The 21,695-nt window shown below is 41.4% G+C and overlaps 1 protein-coding gene across 2 annotated transcripts in view; it reads right to left on the bottom strand.

The window, feature by feature from the left end:
* SRCIN1 (SRC kinase signaling inhibitor 1) overlaps window positions 1-21,695 on the bottom strand; it is a 2,370,959-nt gene that overhangs the window by 443,618 nt on the left and 1,905,646 nt on the right. For both annotated transcript variants that reach the window (XM_044055283.1, XM_044055284.1), the window contains exons 13-14: window positions 7,297-7,624; window positions 4,527-4,770 (exon numbers count right to left, since the gene is read on the bottom strand). In XM_044055283.1, coding sequence (XP_043911218.1) covers window positions 4,527-4,770; window positions 7,297-7,624 — 572 coding nt within the window. The remainder of the gene's footprint in view (window positions 1-4,526; window positions 4,771-7,296; window positions 7,625-21,695) is intronic.

The raw sequence follows: 21,695 nt of genomic DNA, 5'->3' as shown, positions 1-21,695 counted from the left end.
CCTCTCATGAGCAATGCAGACACTTTTGGCATTTCAGTTTTAATTCTAAAATTCTTACTTATTTATGGTTTTCTACATATATCACTTTTAGAAATGTGCTTGTTAGTATTTTACTTCCTGTGCTTTAGGTGCATTTGTATAATGCCTTGGAAGTAGACATTCCGATGCTAAATACATAACAATGGATACTTTTAGGTGAAGATTTATAAAATTGGCACTTACTTGTCTGCTGCTTTGTAACGGGAAAAAAGTTTAATACTATCCGAGGAAAAGGAAAACTATATTTCCCTTACTTTTCCTCTCTTGTCTGAGTTTGGGTGACCTTAAAAGCACTATATTTAGAGACTGAGGTATGGGGGCAAGGTTATCATGGTGAAGCAGAGCTATTGTGTTGCAGTGCTCTGTAATTTTTCTTAGCTTTACAAGTTTTTGTTATATTTAGAGTCTCAGTTATGCAGAACTCAGTGTTTCATTGTATATCCCCAAGATCAAGCCAGAGGGCAATGAACTCTGTTCACTTGACTGAGGGATGGACAGTGCCTACACCAAGGGATAAAACCCAGGGTCGGTGCCAGAGGAACACCTCCTCCAGGCTCCTTGCCATCTTTTGAAATGCAGTATGGGTGTAGTTTGGGATGAGATCAACACCTGCTGTGACTAGAGGGCCATTTGTGAAACAGGTTTATAGGTGGACCATTTGTAGCTTGATGAAGAATCCTACCCATTTACCAAGACATGAATGGCAGTTGGTGGAGGGTTAAGGCTGTGACTTGTGTTCCTGTGGTATAGGGTTTGATTCCCTCTGCCCTTATTTGCCTTCTGTGGAACCTGGACAAAGTCACTTAATCAGACATTGCTCCTGTGTTGCCCCTGAAAAGAGGCTGTGTGGTCCAATGACCCTAACCTAGTTTCAGCCCCATTCCATAAGGGCCTAAAGGAGCCACATCAGGTGGTGTACTTAAAATTGCCCATCCAGTTTACATTTAAAAAGTATCACTGACCTATTCTGTTTAACCTCTATGGGGAGTCTATTCTATAAAAGAGGTATTCTGTAAAAGATATATATCCTGCCAACATGTCCTATTTATGCTTAGGTGGAAGTTTAGGTCTCTGGATTGAGTTTTTTATGGTGGAATTAATTTTGTGAATGTATAGGAGGTTACAAAGGACCAGAGCAGGGCTATGTAAGCAAGGCAGGGATCACCTCTCAACAGGCTGTAAGAAAGGAAAAAGACTAAGGGCATTTTAAAGTGGTCAGGGTAATTCAGATGACATGCCATTGATTTTGTCTGGTAAAGAACACTGCAATCTTTTGAGCTGGGTCATATGCGTAGCCAATTACATACCAAAGGGGTACTTACATCCCATTATTGGTCTGATAAGAGAGGAGAAGAAGGGGACAATAACGTTTGCATCTGGGAGATATACCCCTGGTGATTAGTCTGGCTATGTTAAAGGACTCCTAGCAACACTGATCACAGGATAGTCAAAGGCTAGTTCATTGTCAATGAAGGTGCCACGTCTTTAATGACTAAGTAAATTTTAGCAGGGTGTCAGCTGCATTTTCTGGCATTTAGATTGAGACAGTGATCCAAGAACCACTTGCTAGCATGAGTTAGGCCCTCCTGGAGAATACATAGGTCATCTGGGGTATTAATGACAGCTCCAAGTTTGTAATCATTGGCCTTATCATCAGAGGAATAGATAACAAAGAGGACTTTTCCCAGGACTGATCCCTGGGGGACACTGCTGGTCACTACTCTTTTAGCTGATAGCATACCTGCAACACTGTCAGGATGGGTTCTGTCAGTCACACAATTTGTTATCCAGCAAGTAACACAGGAATTTACATTTACCTGGATTAGATGGACAGGTTGACAGATGAGATCAGACAGGAGTCCCCGTGGACTATGATGTTTACAGATGACATTGTGATATGTAGTGAGAGTAGGGAACAGGTGGAGGAGACCCTGGAGAGATGAAGATATACTCTAGAGAGAAGAGGAATGAAGGTCAGCAGGACTACGACAGAATATATGTGTGTGAATGAGAGGGAGGATAGAGGAATGGTGAGGATGCAAGGAGTAGAGGTGGCGAAGGTGGATGAGTTTAAAAACATGGGATCAATAGTTCAGAGTAATGGTGAGTGTGGAAGAGAGGTGAAGAAGAGAGTGCAGGCAGGATGGAGTGGGTGGAGAAGAGTGTCAGGAGTAATTTGTGACAGACAAGTACCAGTAAGAGTGAAAGGGAAGGTCTACAAGAGGGTAGTGAGACCAGCTATGTTATATGGGTTGGAAACAGTGGCATTGACAAAAAGGCAGGAGTCAGAGCTGGATGTGGCAGAGGTAAAGATGTTAAGATTTGCACTAGGTGTGATAAGGGTGGACAAGATCAGGAATAAGTATATTAGAGGGACAGCCCAGGTTGGAAGGTTTGGAGACAAAGCCAGAGAGGGAAGATTACTCTGGTTTGGACATGTGCTGAGGAGGGATGCTGAGTATATTGAGAAAAAGATGCTAAGGATGAAGCTACCAGGTAACAGGAAAATAGGAAGGCCTAAGATAAGGTTTATGGATGTGGTGAGAGAGGACATGCAGGTGGTTGGTGTGAGAGAGCAAGATGCAGAGGACAGGAAGAAATGGAAACAGATGATCCACTGTGGCGACCCCTAACGGGGACAGCAGAAAGAAGATGATGATGATGGATTAGCTTATAAATGATGCCTGAGAGGGGGATACTATTGAAGGCTTTGACTAAATCCAGGTATGGCATGTCAACTCATTACCCACGTTTAATGCCTTAGAGACTTGCTCAAAAACGACTACCAGGTTCAAAAGGCTGGATCTATCGTTACAAAAAAACAAATTGGCTTGGGTCCAGCTTTTGAAGACTGACTGTGTCGTTGTTTATGAAGTCCATAATGACACAATGCATTGCCTAACAGATAAGGCTAGTGAGCCTGATATGTCTATATTCCCGTGTTAGTCATGGGCTCCCTTTGTGGAGTGGGAGAGCTACAGCAGTTCCCTACACCTTGAGCACAGATCCAGTGCAGAAGCTGAAACTGCATAGATGTAATAAAACGTAAACCAAGCAGTGCTTTACCCAGACAAGAAGACAACCTGGCATATTGTTAAGGCTTACGGAGCTAGTGCTTTTAACCTTTAAGTGCGCAGTTAGGACTTGCTTAGGGGTGATCTGTGGGGGAAGCCTAGGCATGCTAATGTGTTGTGAATAATTTGGGGGGGATAAAGTTTCAGCTGAATTTGCCCACTAATATATTGACAATGCCCTCAATGGATGAGAATGGGATGTTATTTGCTCAGAACATTGCTAGTTATTATTTCATAGGTTCCTGATAAATCTGAAAAAAACCTTTTTGGTTATCTTTAGCCTAGGAGGACTCAGCCATGGCCTACTCTCAGATTTGGTATCCCTGGGATGATGTTCTGGCAAAACCCAGGCTGCTCATGGAATCATTTTGTTGATCCTTTTCAAGGAGGAATCAAACTGCCACCTTCCTGATAAAAAGGAGGCCAGGAGTTTCCTTCTGGGACATTTGTGAGAAGCAGGTCCCTGATTGTTCAGTGTTATGATCATTTGTAATAATCTTTTATATCATATATTTCATTCCTTGTGATCTACTCATCTTTACTCTCAAAAAGAGTGTGTCACCAATCTTTCTGTGAAACCCCCCCCCACACCTACACCTGCGTACCTGTATGCATGACCAATTATGTACAAACTAAGTATAGACAGAAAAGCAGGTCATGGAAAACCCTTTACATACCTCATGGAGGAATGCAAGTGTACAGGCATGAATGTTATGCTCAAGAGCAAGGAAGACATGCTATAAAGCTGGACAGGACTGGCAGAATGCTAGACAAAGGTGAGATTTAACTTCACGTTTGTTTGTTTAAACAGATAAATAGGTTTGCCCATACACCCATTTCTGCTATGACCTAGGTCAAGAAGCAAACACAATATAGGATTAATTCAGAAAAAAAAAACGAGAAATAAAAGCAAACAATGGTGATTTTACAGACAAATTAATTATGTAACAAATGCAGTTAACATTAGCTAACTAAAACATCTAAACTGATTCACCTGTGTACACTGTAGACCTTAGTCAGCTACGAAATTAACAAATAAATAAAACTACATTACTAACTACAGATGGTATTTCACAAAAATAACTGGTTTAGTCCTTACAAAATAGAATTAAATAGAATAAAATGGATGGTTTGATAAGAATACAATGGGAACAATTGGGAATGCATTAGACATTCTTTTACCATGCAAGGTTATAACATATTTAAGGGCATTGGAGTAAGAATTCCAGGCTGTTCATTTTAGTTAGCTTCTAGGTTTACATATTCTGCTTGGGTATATTACACAGTGAAGAACATTTAAAGAATTAACTCCATTTTTTGTCATTACTGCTAATGCTGGCTGTGCAGACACCACAGCCTTAGGATTTAAAGCCCATTGCTGAACTTCCCTATACCCTTGATTGGCTCCAGTACCTGACCCCCTGCGGCCATTGGGTTCGGCTTTGGTTATAGCTTTCTGAGTGTGCTGAGGCTTGCTGGGTTTGTGCTCTGGTGTAGCAGAAGGGGATGCCATCTGCTGTTTCTGTTTTCCTGCAAAATCCAAGTCTGGGATGGCCTTCATCAGCTCAGCCTGTGTCTCCTCCAGGAGACGGTTGATGTCCTTTGTGCTGTACTGAGACAAGGCTGCACGTTTCTCCTCCCAGTCCCGCTCAGCTTCCTGTAAACAAAAGACTAACTATTAGAAATGGACAAGACATTCAGCAATATAATATATCGCTTTACAGAAATAGTATCTCAGCCATCAGTGGTGTATATTGTTACATATTGTGTAGCACGAGGCCCACAACCATTGATAGCCATGTGAACTCCAACATTCTGCACTTTGTATATCATACAAGAAAACAACTGCTGTTAGCCAAGTGGCTTCCACTATGAGTGGGCTTTTAAGCCTTGTTCTTTCCCCTGAGTCACACAGATGAATTTGTAGATCTGAAACACAGGTAATCTGACATGATTTTAAACACTATATTTCCTGATTCTCTCTGAGATTGCCGTCTACAAACTCTCCTGTTTAACCATTACCTGCTATAAGCTCCTCTCTCATTTTTCTCCTGAGTTTGCCTATAATATCTGAAACACATTTTTTATATTTTAAACACCTTTATTAAATTATAACTTTAAACACAGGCAAATGCACATTAACAGAAAGGAAAACAAGCCACGTATACATTACATGTCACATATATTTAATATCAGGGACACTGTTGAGACCACCTTATTCTGTAGATAATGGAGTATATTTCACTGTTTTTGCCCCTATGACTAAGACCAGCCCGAGGTGGGCTACTGAGAAGCAGCAATACAACCAGCATTAAATCATTAGGGGTACAAATGCAGTCTTAAACAACTATGACTTGTTAAGACAGAGGCCGAGAGACTTGCACCCTTAAATTATAATCTGTTCCCAGTCACAGGGGCAGGAAATTCCATGACAGTACAGTTGCATAACTCTTACTTGCCTGTAACAATAGATTTTGAATTCCACAATGCCTCGGTGGCATTTTGAGTTATCTGCCAAGTTAAGCCACTGCTGGCCAGCTTCAAAAAGCTCACACTCTCTTCCTCTCTCTTCCTTTGAGAGCTTATTGGATGGACATATCCTGAGAGAGAAGACTTCAGCTGTCAGAGGAAGTGAGTGTCCACTGTTTTGCTGACATATAGAGAAGAAAAGTCCTCTTGATCCAGTGCTGATTTTTACAGCTTAATGTTTAGATAAGCCCCATTTAGGGACCCCCTTCCTCTTCTTTTATTGTTAGATTTATTATTCTGTTTTTATTTTTATTTTATACATATTTATTTTAACACGTGTTTACAGTAATTGCTATGGGAATTTCTGCTTGTAGCAGTGTTTGTTTGACTTTTATCTTTGACAAATGTTTGTTTTAACAGTTTCTGAGGAAACTTGATATTTCTCTTAGACATGCAGCGTGTATATGTGCTGTTAGACATTAGAGACCTGTCTTTACTGTTGTTACTCTGCTTTAGGCAGTGGGAATGATGAACGCCTCTCATATACATTCATACATACATACATCTGTAGATATCCCATGAAACTGGATCAAGTCATGTCTGATTTACCCTTCTCCCTAAAACGCACTTATTTATTTATGAGTTCATCTGCTAACTAGATTAGTGAGCTCATCCTTGTGAGCTTTTTCAACCCTGACCTAGTCTACAGAGACAAGTGCAAAAATTATACCCATGTACAGTTTAGAGTATTGCATCAGTCTGCGTGTGTTTGGGGGTGTGAAGGAGCCCTTGGAAGAGCTTGCGAGCTCTAAAACATTATTCAAAAGTCAGAAATAAGCCTCAGGAACACTAAGAGAACAACAGCTGTTGCATCTGACTGCCACAGAACTATGTGATGGACATAATCATTTACCTTCTGGTTAAAGGAGGGTGATGACTAGATGCAGTCTTTCTAACTATGGAGATTCTCTCAACACTCTTGAGCAGTTATTGAACCTAGATTACTAGCACCACAAGAGGAAATCCAAATACTATATTAGCAGACTGGCTCAGTTCTAAACTGATTCAGGTTCATAGGCAAGTACGAGGCTAGGTACACTTGTGGGCTATTTTAAGCATAACAATTTTCTCCTCAAATGTGAGAATCAAATCCTGTACTTTTTGTGTTTCTGAGGTAAACACCTTAACCATTATACCATCTCTCACTCCTCTTGCTTTGGTGTTGCTGAGTCCAAAAAATAAATCAAAACATTCCTGCAAAATGTGACTGAGACTCTAATGACAAACAGTATAATAGCAATTAAGGAAGATCTGCAACATCTAATAAAACAAAAATGAGTAGCTCACTTCCTCCTCAGGAAGTGCAGACATATATTAACTAAACCCAATTTGTGTTTTACATCTCCAAACATGGTTTGTCAAGATTATGGATACCTAATGTATTGTTTCAGTTTTATCATCATATTTGCATAAAGTTAGCTACTTCATGGCCTGTTTACCATATTTGAATGACTAGGTTTACATCAAAATCTATTTGTCTAGTATTTCTGTTTCAAATATTTCAGTGAATTAGAAAAAAAAAAACATAAGCATTCCTAATCTCTTCTACACTTTAACAATAGGTTGGAGGTAAACTTCCTAGTAAATTATTCACAATTTGTCAGTTAAGCTTGTCTACAGTAATAAAATGTAAGTTAAGAGTTAATTTCCTTACCTGTATAGAGACAGATTTCTCCAGACTCTTTTTGGCTTGCATATCTTGGCCACTTCGACTTTTTATTGAGAAGGTGTGCCCCATTTCCAAAGGATTGTTTAATTTTTGAGCATGACTAGGGGAATTCTGGGTGTTTTTGCTCACTTCTTGTGAGTCACGGACATCCCAAGGTTGCACAGTGGGAGTATTCAGTTCATGGAAGTTTAAAGGCGGACTTGTAGGTATATCAAACTCTGAATTTTTACTAAAGTCTGTTTCAGTGTTCATGTGCTTTGGAGAAGAGACTGGTGCATTATCTGTACCCTTCCAATGCCCTTCATTTACGTTCCTGTCATGTAAGAGAAAAAAGAAGACAGTAGCTAGAACAGCCATATATCAGTGTCTAAAATGCATTTTCATTCAACTGGCACTAGAAGTGATTAACACATACAACAGCATAGCGATTTTTTTTCAAATCACTGTACCAAGCACAATGTTATATCCAGGCTACTAACCCTGTCCATCCATGCTGATCTAAAGCAATGGATATTTTGTTTAAATCAACTGTCCAACAGAAAAAGGCTGCTCAACTATTGTTTGTGAAACATTACAGTATATCTTATTGCAAGAAAAAAATAAAGAAACATGATAAGAAATCTGTTTGTAGGGTTATTGCATACCAGTACACTGTGGAATTCCAACAAGCATCATAAACATTGTGACTGTCCCACCATTCTAAAGGGGCCAGTTAGTAGATGGAAGGCATCTAACAGTTGCAATCTTTTTGGGACTTGAAGAAGGCATGTCAGGGTGTTCATGTGCTGGTCCGGGTTTAGGCTCAGCTGACTGGTGACTAGCACTGCCCTGGCGCTGTTCAAAGATCAGATGTAGCACATGGACAGAGTTAGTCCAGAGTTTAACATTCTACCTGTGTTTATAGACGCAGGTGTTTGGGCACTAAAGAAGAGATCTTGGGACACAGGTGGACAGTGGTCTCTCCTTTGATAATCACATTGCCACAGTAGTCAGAAAATCCTTCTATGTGGCACACCTCATCACGAAAGGTTTGTCATCCAGGAAAAAAAAGGTCATTGTTCCCCTCTACTTATCACTCATTAGACCGATTATAGAGTACAATGCCCCTTTTGGTATGTACCTCACAAGACATCTACAACAACTGGAAAGGCCACAGAAATACCTCACAAAGATGATTACTGGCCTCAAACAGATGCCCTATGCAGACCATCTCAAAAAACTCCAGCTTTACTCCGTCGCATATCGCCTACTCAGAGGTGATCTCTGCCTAACATACAAAGCTATGTCAAACCCAGAGCTGTTGGACATGCTCCACTTAAAGAAGTCCCAATCCCTCTGAGCTACACGCTCTAGGGACCTAAACCTTGTCACCATAATAAACAGAACATGCCGGAGGGATAGATTCCTGTCCCAGAGACTTCCCATACTCTGGAATAAACTACCTATCTATATTAAACAAAGCTCCTCATTAGTACCCTTCAAGAAAAATCTTGATGATTTGATGGGAAATAGGAAATTCACCCCGGGGATCACTTCTGTGGCTCTGCTCAACAGTGACACAGGAAAATAATTTTCTTGGGTGGCAAAAGCCAGGGTACCATTTTGGCTGGGCATGTATAGGCCCTAGGGCCAATAGCCTAGTACCTACCTATGAACCTATGAACCAAAGCATTGTACTGTATTCCATACAAAAAGCATCAAATCCATCACAGGAAAAGGCAGGGCTAATGCTGACTGTGTAACCAATGAGGTGGCTGAGCAATACAGAGCTGTCATGTGATTTTCAGATCAGAAATACAGTGTCCCCTTGTATATCTGTACAGGGCATGGTCGTTTTCAGAAATACATGTATTACAAAACCAGTAATGGGTGAAGCAGGAATGTGACTGCAGATTAAATTAAGTTTCAGCTAACAGTAATGCATGGGGGAAGGGACTGGGATATGGATTTTGAAACTTTTAATGATGACACTTTATAGTTCATAGGTTCATAGGTAAGTACAAGGCTATCTGCCTGAGGGCATACGTAAGCCTAGCCAGAATGTGTTGGCTTTCACCACCCCCTTAGATTAGTTCCCTGTGCCTCTGTCCAGCAGAGCCATTAGTTCCCTATGCCTATGTCCAGCAGAGCCACTGCAGTGATCCCCGGGGTAAATTTTCTGTTTCCCAACCACTCGTCAAGGTTTCTCTTGAAGAGTGTTAGTGAGGGGCTCTGCCTAATGTAGATTGGAATCCTGTTCCAAAGCATGGGGAGTCTCTGGGACAGGAATCTATCCCTCCAGCACGTCCTATTTATCGTTATGACGAGATGTAGACCCCTAGAGCGTGTGGCTCTCGGGGATTTTTTTTTTTTTTAGGTGAAGCATGTCCATTAATTCTGGGCTGGACATGGCCTTGTATGTCAGGCAGAGATCACCTCTGAGTAGACGGTATGCAACCGAGTACAGCTGGTGTTTCTTCAGTCGGGCTGCATAGGGTATCTGTTTGAGGCTAGTAATCCTCTTGGTGAGGTACTTCTGTGGTCTTTCCAGCTGTTGCAGGTGTCTTGTAAGGTACATCCCAAATGGGGCATTGTACTCTATGATGGGTCTGATGAGTGATGAGTAGAGGGGCACAATAACCTCCTTTCTTCTCTAGATGCGAACCCTTTTGTGATTAGCTGGGCCACATAGAAGGATTTTTTAACCACCTTGGCAATATGATTATCAAAGGAGAGATTACTATCTACTTGGGTCCCCAGATCCCTTATTTCATTTTCTGTATTTAGGGGACTACCATGTATGTGGTAGTTCGTGGGTACTTGGTTTTTTCCAAAGGGGATGAGTATGCACTTTTTGGCATTTAGTTTGAGGCCATAGTTTTGACACCAGGTATCTGTCTCAGTGAGACCCTTCTGGAGGATGTCTGTATCAGCTGGAGAGTCAATTATAGCCCCTAGTTTGCAGTCGTCTGCGAACATGGTCAGCCATAGTCCTCCTGTGCTTGCCTGTACCTCTGAGAAGTATATACCGAATGGGAGGGGTCCCAGGACTGAGCCCTGTGGGACGCCACTTGTAACTGATTTAGAGTTGGACCTACAGCCTGCAACTCTCACCGTGTGGGTTCTATCCATGAGCCAATTGGCAACCCATCTCATGACGTAGGGGTTTATATTCAGGCTGGTGAGCTTGTCTATAATACCAGAATGGGGAATGGTGTCGAAAGCCTTTGCAAGGTCTAGGTAGGCTGTGTGGACCACCTTTCCCTCATCTATAGCCTTGGTAACTGTCTCAAAGAATTCCACCAGGTTTAGGAGGCACAATCTGCCCTTAACAAAGCCAAACTGGGTAGGGTCCAATGTTTGAAGGTTCCTAATGTCTCTGTTAATAATGACAAGAGAAGTGATTTAATGATTGTGTATTACAAATTCTAAAATGGTCAGTCAAATTTCATAGAGTTTTGACTAATGTCTCTTTATCCTAATAGGCCGATTGATTGATTACTTCATTCTGTGGCACAGAAAACAGTTATGCAGATATGCTAGTACTGCAGTATGTATGAGCATTAGCCCGGACTGTCTGAAGAGCTGGTGAGGTGAAGGAATATATTCTGAGCAGCTCTCCTGTACTGGAAAAGAAGGGTAGGGGATGTACAAGCAAGCAACCCTATATACTGGGCAGGAACTATTCCAGGCCATGACCATTTGCTGCATGGAGTCTAGTGCATTCTTCCAAGGACAGGGGTGAGGGACCCATACAACAGGATGAGCCACAGCAGTACAGGAGGGGGTGTTAAGCCAGGGGCAACCATGGCAGTAAGAGCCTACAGTGAGAGCAGCAGACTGGAAAGCCTGGAGTTGAAGAAACACAGGTGAATAAAGTTTGGAGATGATTCCTTTGGGGACAGCTTGGGGTTAATGCCAGAATGTATGAAGTTATGGAATTTGGTAAAATAAATCCATAACATGTGGACTTTATTATCTGTACAGTAGATATATTAGGTATATTACTGTTCTCTACATACAGCACATACTTTTTTTTAATGATTGTTGCCCCTATAACTGTCAACCATCAAGCCTCAGATTGCTTGGACATTCTGCTGTCTGGGGGGGGGGGGATAATTCTGGTAGCCATGAGGATACATTGTACTCTCACTAACATCGCAACAACAAGAGCATTTCATTTATGGCCTAAGCCCTCTCTTGGTGGTGATGTGAGCACTTATGTCACCTCAAGGACTGCCTACACTCCTGTATTGGTACCTGTGTAGTCCTCCACATCTGCTAACAAGGGCCACTGTTACAGCCACATCCATATCTTCCTTGCAGTTGCTTCCTCCATCATGATGGATAGAACAGCAGCAGTAGGACCAGCCAGAAAAGAATGACCACACGTCCCTAGTAGGATAGGCAATGCCAGTTCTCCCCCCCTGCACCACCAAGCACATATGATGCTACTCAGATGTGGGTCAGCTGTGCCATAGACAGCTCTTTATTCCTCTGTTTGACTGGTTCTAGCTGTCAGCTTTAGGATACGTCTGCAAAAGCTTAGTCACTATCTTCTCTTGCTGTATGTCTGACGTAAGACCTAAGCAACAGACTGTGCTAGTCTTAAAGGATTTACAAACATATATATCCTTAGAACTTTCTTCTTTAAAAACCCACGAAGCAAGCTGCTGTCAGACTCATGATATTTCAGCAGTACAAACTGTTACACCTACTTTTGCTAAGGGAAGTTAAGTATCCCCTTGTGACCTGTCCTCCTTTTCTTGAAATTTTGATATTGTTCCAGATAATTCATGTCAGCTAAGAGAAGGAAATGTGACTGTGGTCTTCAAGTCCCTTATAAGAACAGGCATACTAAACCTAAGTGTCCCCTTTGTCTAGAACCTCAGCATAATACTGAAGAGTGTACAGTTTACTAATATTTTCTACCCAAGGCCTTACATAGTAGTTTGTTATCCCTTAACTTATATCTGGAGAACACACATTTTCAGCCTCTAGGACCTGCTAGGATGACATTAGAATTATCTTCCTCAGACATCCCTCTAGAGCTGTGAAAAACTCAAAGAAATCAAAAGATGCTAATGTGCCCACTTCTTTCTCTCACAGTCAGATGTCTCCTCTGAGGTCAATGATAAGCCTGCAAACTGCCCGATGTCTGAGTCTGTTCCTGCTGTCAAGACCCCTCTGGAGGCCAACAAGGCACAGATAACTGTCATGTCTATTCCAACCAATCAGATGGCTGATAAAGCCATGAAAGGTGAGCTGAGGCTAGTTATTTTGTAGGGACCTGGATGAATTCCTCAGATTCCTCAGTTTGTTTGTTTAGTTAGGAAAGATGTACCAGACTCCTACTTGGAGGTATATCTGAGGTCAGTCCCTCTACATAATATTTCTTTGGATTCCACAAACAGAAATAAACAACAGAAAACTAGGCATGTCTCCCTTTCCTGTTATCCCTTCCCTTTGGGTCTCTAAACATGAGTGGTTTAACTTTTTACAAGGACTTTTTAAAGCTCTTACATCCTTACACCCTCCTCAGCTTCATCCTTCCACTTCCATTCTCCCCACAGAAAAGGATGAGGGAGTATTCTGCTGAGGAAGAATATTTTGAATCTCTGGATTATTCTTCCTGAATGCATTCTCCCGCAGGTTGCAAGTCTGATCAGATTATACTCTGTCTTCAGACTCTTCTCAGAAAGAAGTTTCTTTTGATGATACTATCCACAAAATTATGCAGCATTTTAATTGAGAAGACAAACACGTTTCTGAATCAGAGAAAATATACTACAACCTATTAAAATGAGCATTTCAAAACACTCTATTACCCCTCCTGTCTTACATGGTTTAGAAGAAACATTCTTATTTGCAACGTTGGCTCCAGAATCTCAACCTCTTGCACCTAAGAAACCAGACAGACATTATTAGGTTCATAGATTAGTACTAGGGCTAACTACCCTTGCGAGCCATTTTAAGCCTAGCCAATTATCCCTTGTGAGATTCAAACCCTGCACCTTGTGTTTGTAAGGCAATACCTTAACTATTAGGCCACCCTCACAACCCTTTTTTAGATTCCCATAAGATTTTTACACAAAGAACTTTCCTCTGATCCACATGTAATTTCAAGAGTCAGATAGAACTTATTCACATTTTTCCTCTTCTAATGTCTTTCCAAATGACAAGGATAGCATAGCAACAGAAAGATACAGAAAGAAAGTATATCTACTTCTGTTACCGTGGCTTTCCATGCAATTGATTAGAAAACACACATGATTAGATATATGCTATCTATTTCTGACAATATGTCTAAATTAATACAAAGCCTGCCTTAATCTGACTGTAAATCGTACAAAACACGATGGGTTCTGCCACACAGGTAGTAAGACACTCCATCAAATGTGGCGATGACTCTGCTGATACCTACTGTAGGGCAGCTGCTATAGGATGTGTCTTGAGAAAATATAATGGGCTTTACCTCCCATCTTTACCTGAAGATGTAACATCTAAATCTTAGATAGGGATCATTTGTTTACTTCCTCTTCTGTTGAAATATTCAAGAAATTAAAGGAAAGGGGAAACATAATGCAAGGATTCAAGTAATGTTTTCTTTCCTCTGCCCAATGTTTCAGAGGAACTATCCCCCTAAGTCATCTCCCTTTTCCATAAAAAACAAGAACCTTCTCAGTGGAAAGAAAAAAAAAAGTCTTATCAGAAAAAGTGGCAAGGAAAAACTTAAAACTGATTTCAAATGGTCCAGAGGATCCTTCTTAGACAAAGATTACAGTTTCTGTTTATATCTCTCCCTTACTCAACTCAGCCTCTCCCCAACCTCTCCAGCAGACTTTCCCTTTGCCTTCCCTTTTGGAGAACAGTAACATTGGATGCTTGGGCTCTAGAATTCCTCACACTTCTTTGGGACAATTTGGTCTGCCTAATCCTGTCCAACCTCTTCAAACAAGAAATAATAGAAAAAAGTTCCTCACTATGAAAAGAGAAAACAGAAAAAGATTCCATTACAAGCTTTTCTTTGTTGCAAGAAAAAAAAAAGGGCTTGGAGACCATTTCTGGATTTGTCCAATCTGAAAAAAGTTAAAAAGTTTCAAAATTCAAGATATTAATGTTCCAAACTCCTTCCTAAACCTCTCTTCCCTTTTTTGAGGAAAAAAAATTGTTTGGTGGAGCAACCAGATAGATGCCAGTCCAGGAGTTCCCTTTCTTACTCCCCCTCCTCTTCAAATGTCTCAAAAGATTTTTCAGACCTTGCTTGGGGGGGGGGGGGTGCTCAGTTGGCTACAAAGTGTATGGAGTCTGATCCAAACAAGACAGGATAAAGCATGTAAACATCAGACAAATTAATACCTTGCTCAATGGCCTCTAGACTCTTCATCACCTCCTAAGACTCTTCATATACTAAAATATACTCATCATCATCATCATTGTCAACCTCCTTTTTCCCACTTTCTACATGGGGTTGGGGTGTCACATCACATTTTGCCATCTCTTTCAATTCAGTGCCACACTCATACCTTCTTCAATGGTCATGCCTGACTGACCCAGGTCTTCTCTCATGCAATCTATCCATCTCTTTGCTAGATGTCATAATTTCCTCTTGCCTTCTTCCTGTCTGTCTCAAATCTTTTTCATCAGATTGTCTTCTGCTTTTCCACACGTGTGCCTGAACCAGGGTAATCTGTTCTTTTTGATCTTCTCTGCAATTGGAGAGACTTGGACTTCTGCTCTGATGTCTTCATTTTGTCTGTCTTACTGTGTACATCCTACCACCCCTCACAGGCACTTCATCTCCATCACCACTAGCTTCCTCAACTGCTCTGCCTTCATTGCCCAGGTTTCCATGCCATATGGTAGTAGTAGTACTGGTGACATCACTGTTTTGTAGACCTTACTTTTCAGATTCTTTGACATTCTTCCATCATACACTACTTCTGACACTCTGTGCCACCCAGTTGGCTACACCTCCTCTGATTCGAACTTTGACCTCCTCATTCAGACTTCCCTTCTCCTCAACCACCCCTCCCAGGTATTCAAAGCTTTTAGCCTATTCCACTAGTTCCCTTCTATCTCAATTCTCTGCTTCTTCTGATTTCTCCCATTTGCTGCCTCTATAACTGCCTTATCTGTACTCATTTTCATCCCATATGCCTTCCGTTTTGCATTCCATTCCCTTGTCCTTTGCTGAAGTTCTTTCTCAGAGTCTGCCTAGAATGCCACATCGTCTGCGTACAGAAACATTGCTCATCTCTCTGCCCTCCTACCTGTTTGCTTATGATGTCCATTAGTATCACCACTATGAAAAGCAGAGGGATCATGGCTGAATTGAGACACACACCTACTCCCACTGGGCACTCCTCTGTGAGTTCAAACACAGTACATTGTCATGTGGTATATCAGCAAATGGGGGAACATAGTCTTACCAACTTTGTAGGCTGGCAATGGCAGCTTGGGACCTTGTTTTTTATCACAGCCTTTTTCTCCAAGCAAGGTACAACCTCTCAGAAATGCATTTTATATCAGATTATTTGAGCAGATAAAAGGTAGGCCTTCAAAAATTAATGTTGAATAAAGAGGTCTTCTTTCAGACTGTCCATCATTAGGGAGTTCCCTAAGTATATTTCTTTGCTTCCACTCTGAATAATCAGGTCAGACTGTTTTCTCTATAGCCCCCTGCAAGGAAATCTGGAGAATGGATGCCTTCTGTTTACATGGAAAGTAAAATTCCTATATGCTTAACCGTCCTTTTTCTTATCCCAAACGTCCTTCTGAAGACTAAGAAGGACAATCTGAAAATACTTCTGATGATCCCCTTTTGGTCAAGAAAACACTGGTTTTGCCTTCTGTTCCATCTAGCCAAGGCCAATAGCCGTATGTAACTTCAGAGGATATACTTGTTCACAGAATAAAATGGCTGTCTAATTCATCTGAACCTAAGTACACAGAACCTCACAGTATACATGATAAACTTTTAATTACTTTCAGGCTCCATTACTCTGAAAATGTGTTACAGGTTATAAAGGAGGCTAGGAAACCTGTGACAAGAAAACATTAATACTTCTAGATGGAAGACATTTTCCATAACAGAGGACAGGATCTTTATCAAGCAGGGGTCACATTCATCCTGGAATATCTGTGTGACCTGCTCAATCCTTATCAAGCAGGGGTCACATTCATCCTGGAATATCTATGCGATCTGCTCGATCCTTATCACGCAGTGGTCACATTCATCTTAGAATATTTGTGTGATCTGCTCGATCCTTATCAAGCAGGGGTCACATTCATCCTGGAATATCTGTGTGATCTGCTCCATTCTTATCAAGCAGGGGTCACATTCATCCTGTCTGTGTGATCTGCTCAACTGTGGTCTAGTTTTTATAGGTTCATAGGTTCATAGGTTTATACTAGGCTATCTGCCCTAAGGCATTTATAAGCCTAGCCCAAATTTTTGTGGCTTACGCCACCCCTTATATGAAAAAATACTGTGCCCATTAGTTTGTTGTGCCTCTGTCCAGCAGTGACACAGAGATGATTCCCGGGGTAAACCTACGATCTCCCATCCACAGGTCTAGATTTCTCTTGAACAGAGTCAGCGAGGTGCTCTGCCTCACATGGACCGGGATTTTATTCCACAGCATAGGAAGTCTCTGAGTGATAAATCTATCCCTCCAGCACATCCTATTTATATCCGTGCTAAGGTTTAAGTCGCTTGCTCTAGTGGTTTTGGTGGATTTGGATTTTTTGAGGTGGAGCATGTCCATTAATTCCGGGTTGGACATGGCCTTGTATGTCAGGCACATGTCACCTCTGAGCAGACGGTATGCGACTGAATAGAGCTGGAGTTTCTTCAATCTGGCAGCATATGACAGATTTTGGAGTCCCTTTATCCTTTTGGTGAGGAACTTTTGGGGTCTCTCCAATTGCTGCAGATGTCGGGTGAGATACATCCCGAATGGGGCATTGTACTCGATCATTGGTCTGATAAGTGAAGAGTACAGGGAACAATGACCTCACTAGATCTGGATGTGAATCCCTTCATGATCAGGTGGGCAATGTAGAAGGTCTTTCTAACCACTTTAGCAACGTGAGTGTCAAAAGAAAGGCCACTGTCAACCTGGGTCCCCAGGTCCCTGATAACCTCTTCTGTGCTTAGTGGATTGCCACCTATATGGTAGCTTGGGGTTACCTTGTTTTTCCCGAAGGGTATGACTATACATTTTTTGGCGTTAACTTCAGGCCATGGCTCTGGCACCAGCTATCTGTTTCCGTGAGTCCCTTCTGAAGGATATCCATGTCCGATGCACTTTCCACTATGGCGCCCAGTTTGCAGTCGCCTGCAAACTTTGTCAGCCAAAGTCCTCCCATGTTGGCCTGTACTTCTGTGAAGTAGATGCCAAACAATAGGGGGCCAAGGACCGAGCCCGGTGGGACACCACTTGTGACCGGCTTGGAGTCTGACACAGCGCCAGCAACTCTAACCCTGTGGGTTCTGTCCTTAAGCCAGTTTGCAACCCATCTTGTGACATATGGGTTTACATTTAAGCTGGTAAGTTTTTCTACAATACCCGAGTGGGGTATTGTGTCGAAAGCCTTTGCAAGGTCAAGGTAGGCTGTATGGACTGCCTTTCCCTCATCAATGGCCTTGGTGACTGTTTCTAAAAGTCGACCAAGTTCAAAAGGCATGATCTTCCCTTGACAAAGCCAAACTGGGTCGGGTCCAATGTCTGCAAGTCCCCTATATCTTTGTTTATGAGCTCCATTATGATCCTCTCCATAGCTTTGCAGACTAGACTTGTTAAGCTTATGGGGCGGTAATTACCAGGGTCCGTAGAGGCGCCGCCTTTGTGGAGTGGGACCACAGTTGCCGTACGCCACTCCTTGGGCACGTATCCTGTGGTAAGGCTGAGATTAAACAGCTGCCTTATGTGCGGGTTTAATTCCTCATTTAGCTCGTGTAGCACACAGCCGGGGACACCATCCGGTCCCATTGATGCTGTGTTTTTAGCTTTAGAGAGAGCAGCTTTCACCTGCGCATTTGAGATGTCTGGGAGGCTACACTCGGCTGGGATAGTTATCTCTCCTTTTACCTGCATCAAGGTGTACTTGTCAGCCATTTTAGCCTGCCTACCAATGGGTCCTAGTCTTCCTTTACATTTTGATGTAAAACACTTTCTAAAAGGAATCCTGCATATCAGACCTCCAAGAAAGTTCATGCCTCCTTCTTTAATTTCTTCAAGTCTTTTTAGTTTCTAATTCCATGAAGGGAATGGACCCCATTTCCTCCCTAACACCTGAATTATGTCCTTGAAAAATTAAAAATTATTATCCTTTAACCTTTCCTTCTGAGTCCTAGAAATTTTACACTTGAAAGACAGGCTTTAACAAATGCCAAAAGGGTTTCTGGGTCTACTCCACAATTTTTGCTTTTTTTTTTCATAGAGACTGGGTGAGTCTTAGACATAACCTTTATTTCATGCCAAAAGTGGTTACTGAAATGTTTGATAACCGATCATATATGGAAGGATTTCCCTTGTCATTTCTTTCTACTATTCCTTCCATGGCAAACCTCTCCAAGGTCATGAGAAAGTAAAGTCTATCAGAGCTGTGGTTTCTTCTGGTGCTTTTTTCCATGGGTCTAGACTCTAGATATATGTTAGAAGAACGTGCCTGGTCTTCTTCTCACTTTTACCAAACATTATAAGACATATCCCTTTTCTAGAGTCTGACAGTACAGCTGATAAGTAAATAGTACAACTGTGTAAGTAAAGCCTTACAGTAAATGTTTGAATGTTCACTTTTGCAGTAGTCTAAACTATATGGGAAGATTACCATAGCTCACCATAACTGGGAGGAGGAAGAATAAGGGTCTAGGAGCCCCTGGAGAATGATCCTAGTAAAGGCAGTCCTGGATCTGGAGAAGGGCTGGACTTTATAGTCCTTTTTGAAAGTGTGCACTCAGGACCAAGTTGCTACTTCTAAAACTTTCCATGAAGCCAAGGCTCTGGTAGAATGTGCCTTGACTCTGTCTGGAATAGATTTGTTATGGTGCTAATAACAAAAAGTAACAGCTTGTGACAAAAACTTAGAAATAGTCTGCTTTGATACAGGTCATCCGTGCTTCTTATATTCACACGAAATGGACAACTGATAGACTTTGTTCTGCCAAGATAGTACCTGAGTTGTATGAAATATTATTTCTACCTCATTGTTTGGCTCTGCAAAGAAGATAAGGAGATAGCTAGATTGGTTTAGGGTGAATTGGCTACCATTTTAGGCATAAAAGAATAATTAGCTCTCAAATAAACCTTATCTTTGTGGAAAATGATGTAGAGTTGACCCACCATAAGAGCTTGCAACTCAGATACTCTTATTACAGAGATCAGAGCAATCAGTAAAACTGTTTTCCATGTTAAGAACCTCAAGTCAGCCTGGTTCAAATGGAGTATGTGTTGGTTTTCTAACACAGAATTAAAATCCCAAGGAGGAGACACCTGTTTTCTGTCAAATCTTTTGATATGAGCCTGCATTTAAAGAAGGGAATCCATGGGCAGACATACTGAAATGGCCAACTAAAGAACCTTGACTGAGGGATAAAACAGGCCATCAGATAATAACTCACACAAATACTCTAAAACCAGAGAAGTACTTGGATCAAGTCTGGTATTAATGTATACAAAATTGAAAGACTGAGGACCTTTATAATCTATCTGTGTTTTTTAGGAACTTGTAAGGAGTGACAAACACAATCCCTGAGGCAGACAGAAATGGAGGGATAGGTGAAGGTTCTAGAAATTCCATTTGTAACATTTTCTGAGGGACTGAGAAACCTCACTGCCTTCCCACTTAAAACATTGATTCATCCTGGAAATAGTCTCAGAGAAAAAGAATCCTTCACAGGGAGAAACAAATACCATACTCTCCTCAGAATCTGAAACAGAAGTCTGAGGAGAAAGAACTACATCTTTTCCTTCAGTTCACTATATTGAACCTCTTTAGGGAAAGAGGAATCATTTTTTATTTTACCAGAAACATCTGTGGAAGAACAGTTAAGAGCCTGTACAAGACACTAAGCTAAGCCTAATGAATTACTCCTATCCAGAGTAACTGATACAAGAGAAGGTGGATGTTTAGCTTTTTACCCAGAATTATCAAAAAAAAAAACTTTCCCAGGGATTAGCACAATACTCTGGCCAAGAAGAGGCACTTTCCCCTGTCCCTTCTCCCAAGACTGAAAACAGTGTCTCTCCCTTGCCCGTTAAGACGGACTTGAACTGCCACAGAGGACGTGTCTAGCCCTCAGTCCATGGTAGCTGTAAGGGACTATACCAGAGGAATACAAAGAAAAAGATGAGTGGTGTGAGAAATCAGCTTTGGCCAAAGCAGCATCACCCAACTGTGGCAAAAGCAAATTACCAACCTCCTGTAGTGGCAATAGTTGCTTAATACTCATTTTCTTTTTTATGGACGGAAGAAGGTCCGACAAAGGAACAGGTATGTTATTGTATGGTCAATTTGAAAATGGAACTTAACTCCTGGGGAAGCTTAGTAGAAATAGTAAAACAGGTAAGTAGTAAAACTATAAAAAAATGTTCCCAGAGAAAACACAATAAAAAGCACTGTTGCTACAAACACCAAAGGAAAATAACAGTTTCTCTAGAAACTTTTAATAGCTTTTTAGCACAAAAGTAAAAATGTATACTCCCATTTAAAGGCACATACAAGTCAAGAGACAGTCAACAAAAACATATTTTCCTAGGTTAAAAGTGCATCTCTTATATACAGAAATCTTAACATTTTTGTGCTAAAAAGTAAAGTGGAAGGTTTATTCCCCAAAGGGAACTTATCTGCCCAGAAACACTATAGTGTTAGCCAACTGTTGCTCTCTGTTCAGTTACAGGAAAGCTCTGAAGGGCTTGTCTCCAAAAGTTGACTTTTGTTCAGCTCAGCTCAAGATGGCTAATGGTTTGGGTGGTTGGATGGTGCTATGACGCTTTGGAAGCTGGCTGGCTGTTACAGCCTGTGCAGGATATAACCCATACAGTTTCTGCAGCAATGATTACAAGGATGAAGTGTGCAGGATATAACCAATGCAGTTTCTGCAGTGTGCAGGACATAACCCATACAGTTTCTGCAGCAGTGATTATAAGGATGAAGATTAGGTTTTGCCTGAACAGTCCTTCAAGGTTTCTGGACTCCCACTTTGTTCTCCAGACCTCTACACTTTCTTCCTAAAAGCTCTGGGAATCATCACATAAGTCAGCATTACTACAACAGTAATTTAATGATGAACATAGTAGAGTTGTTTAAGAGCTTTTACTATATCAGTACATTTTTAAATAGATCACTGCTGCAGTATATGCACCCTCCCTCCACCCCCCCATATTCCTGAGTTTTCC

Source organism: Protopterus annectens, chromosome 13.part0, assembly GCF_019279795.1.
Source record: "Protopterus annectens isolate FY-2018-M chromosome 13.part0, PAN1.0, whole genome shotgun sequence".
NCBI classification, from domain to species: domain Eukaryota; kingdom Metazoa; phylum Chordata; order Ceratodontiformes; family Protopteridae; genus Protopterus; species Protopterus annectens.
This window is presented reverse-complemented; position numbering and strand designations above follow the sequence as displayed.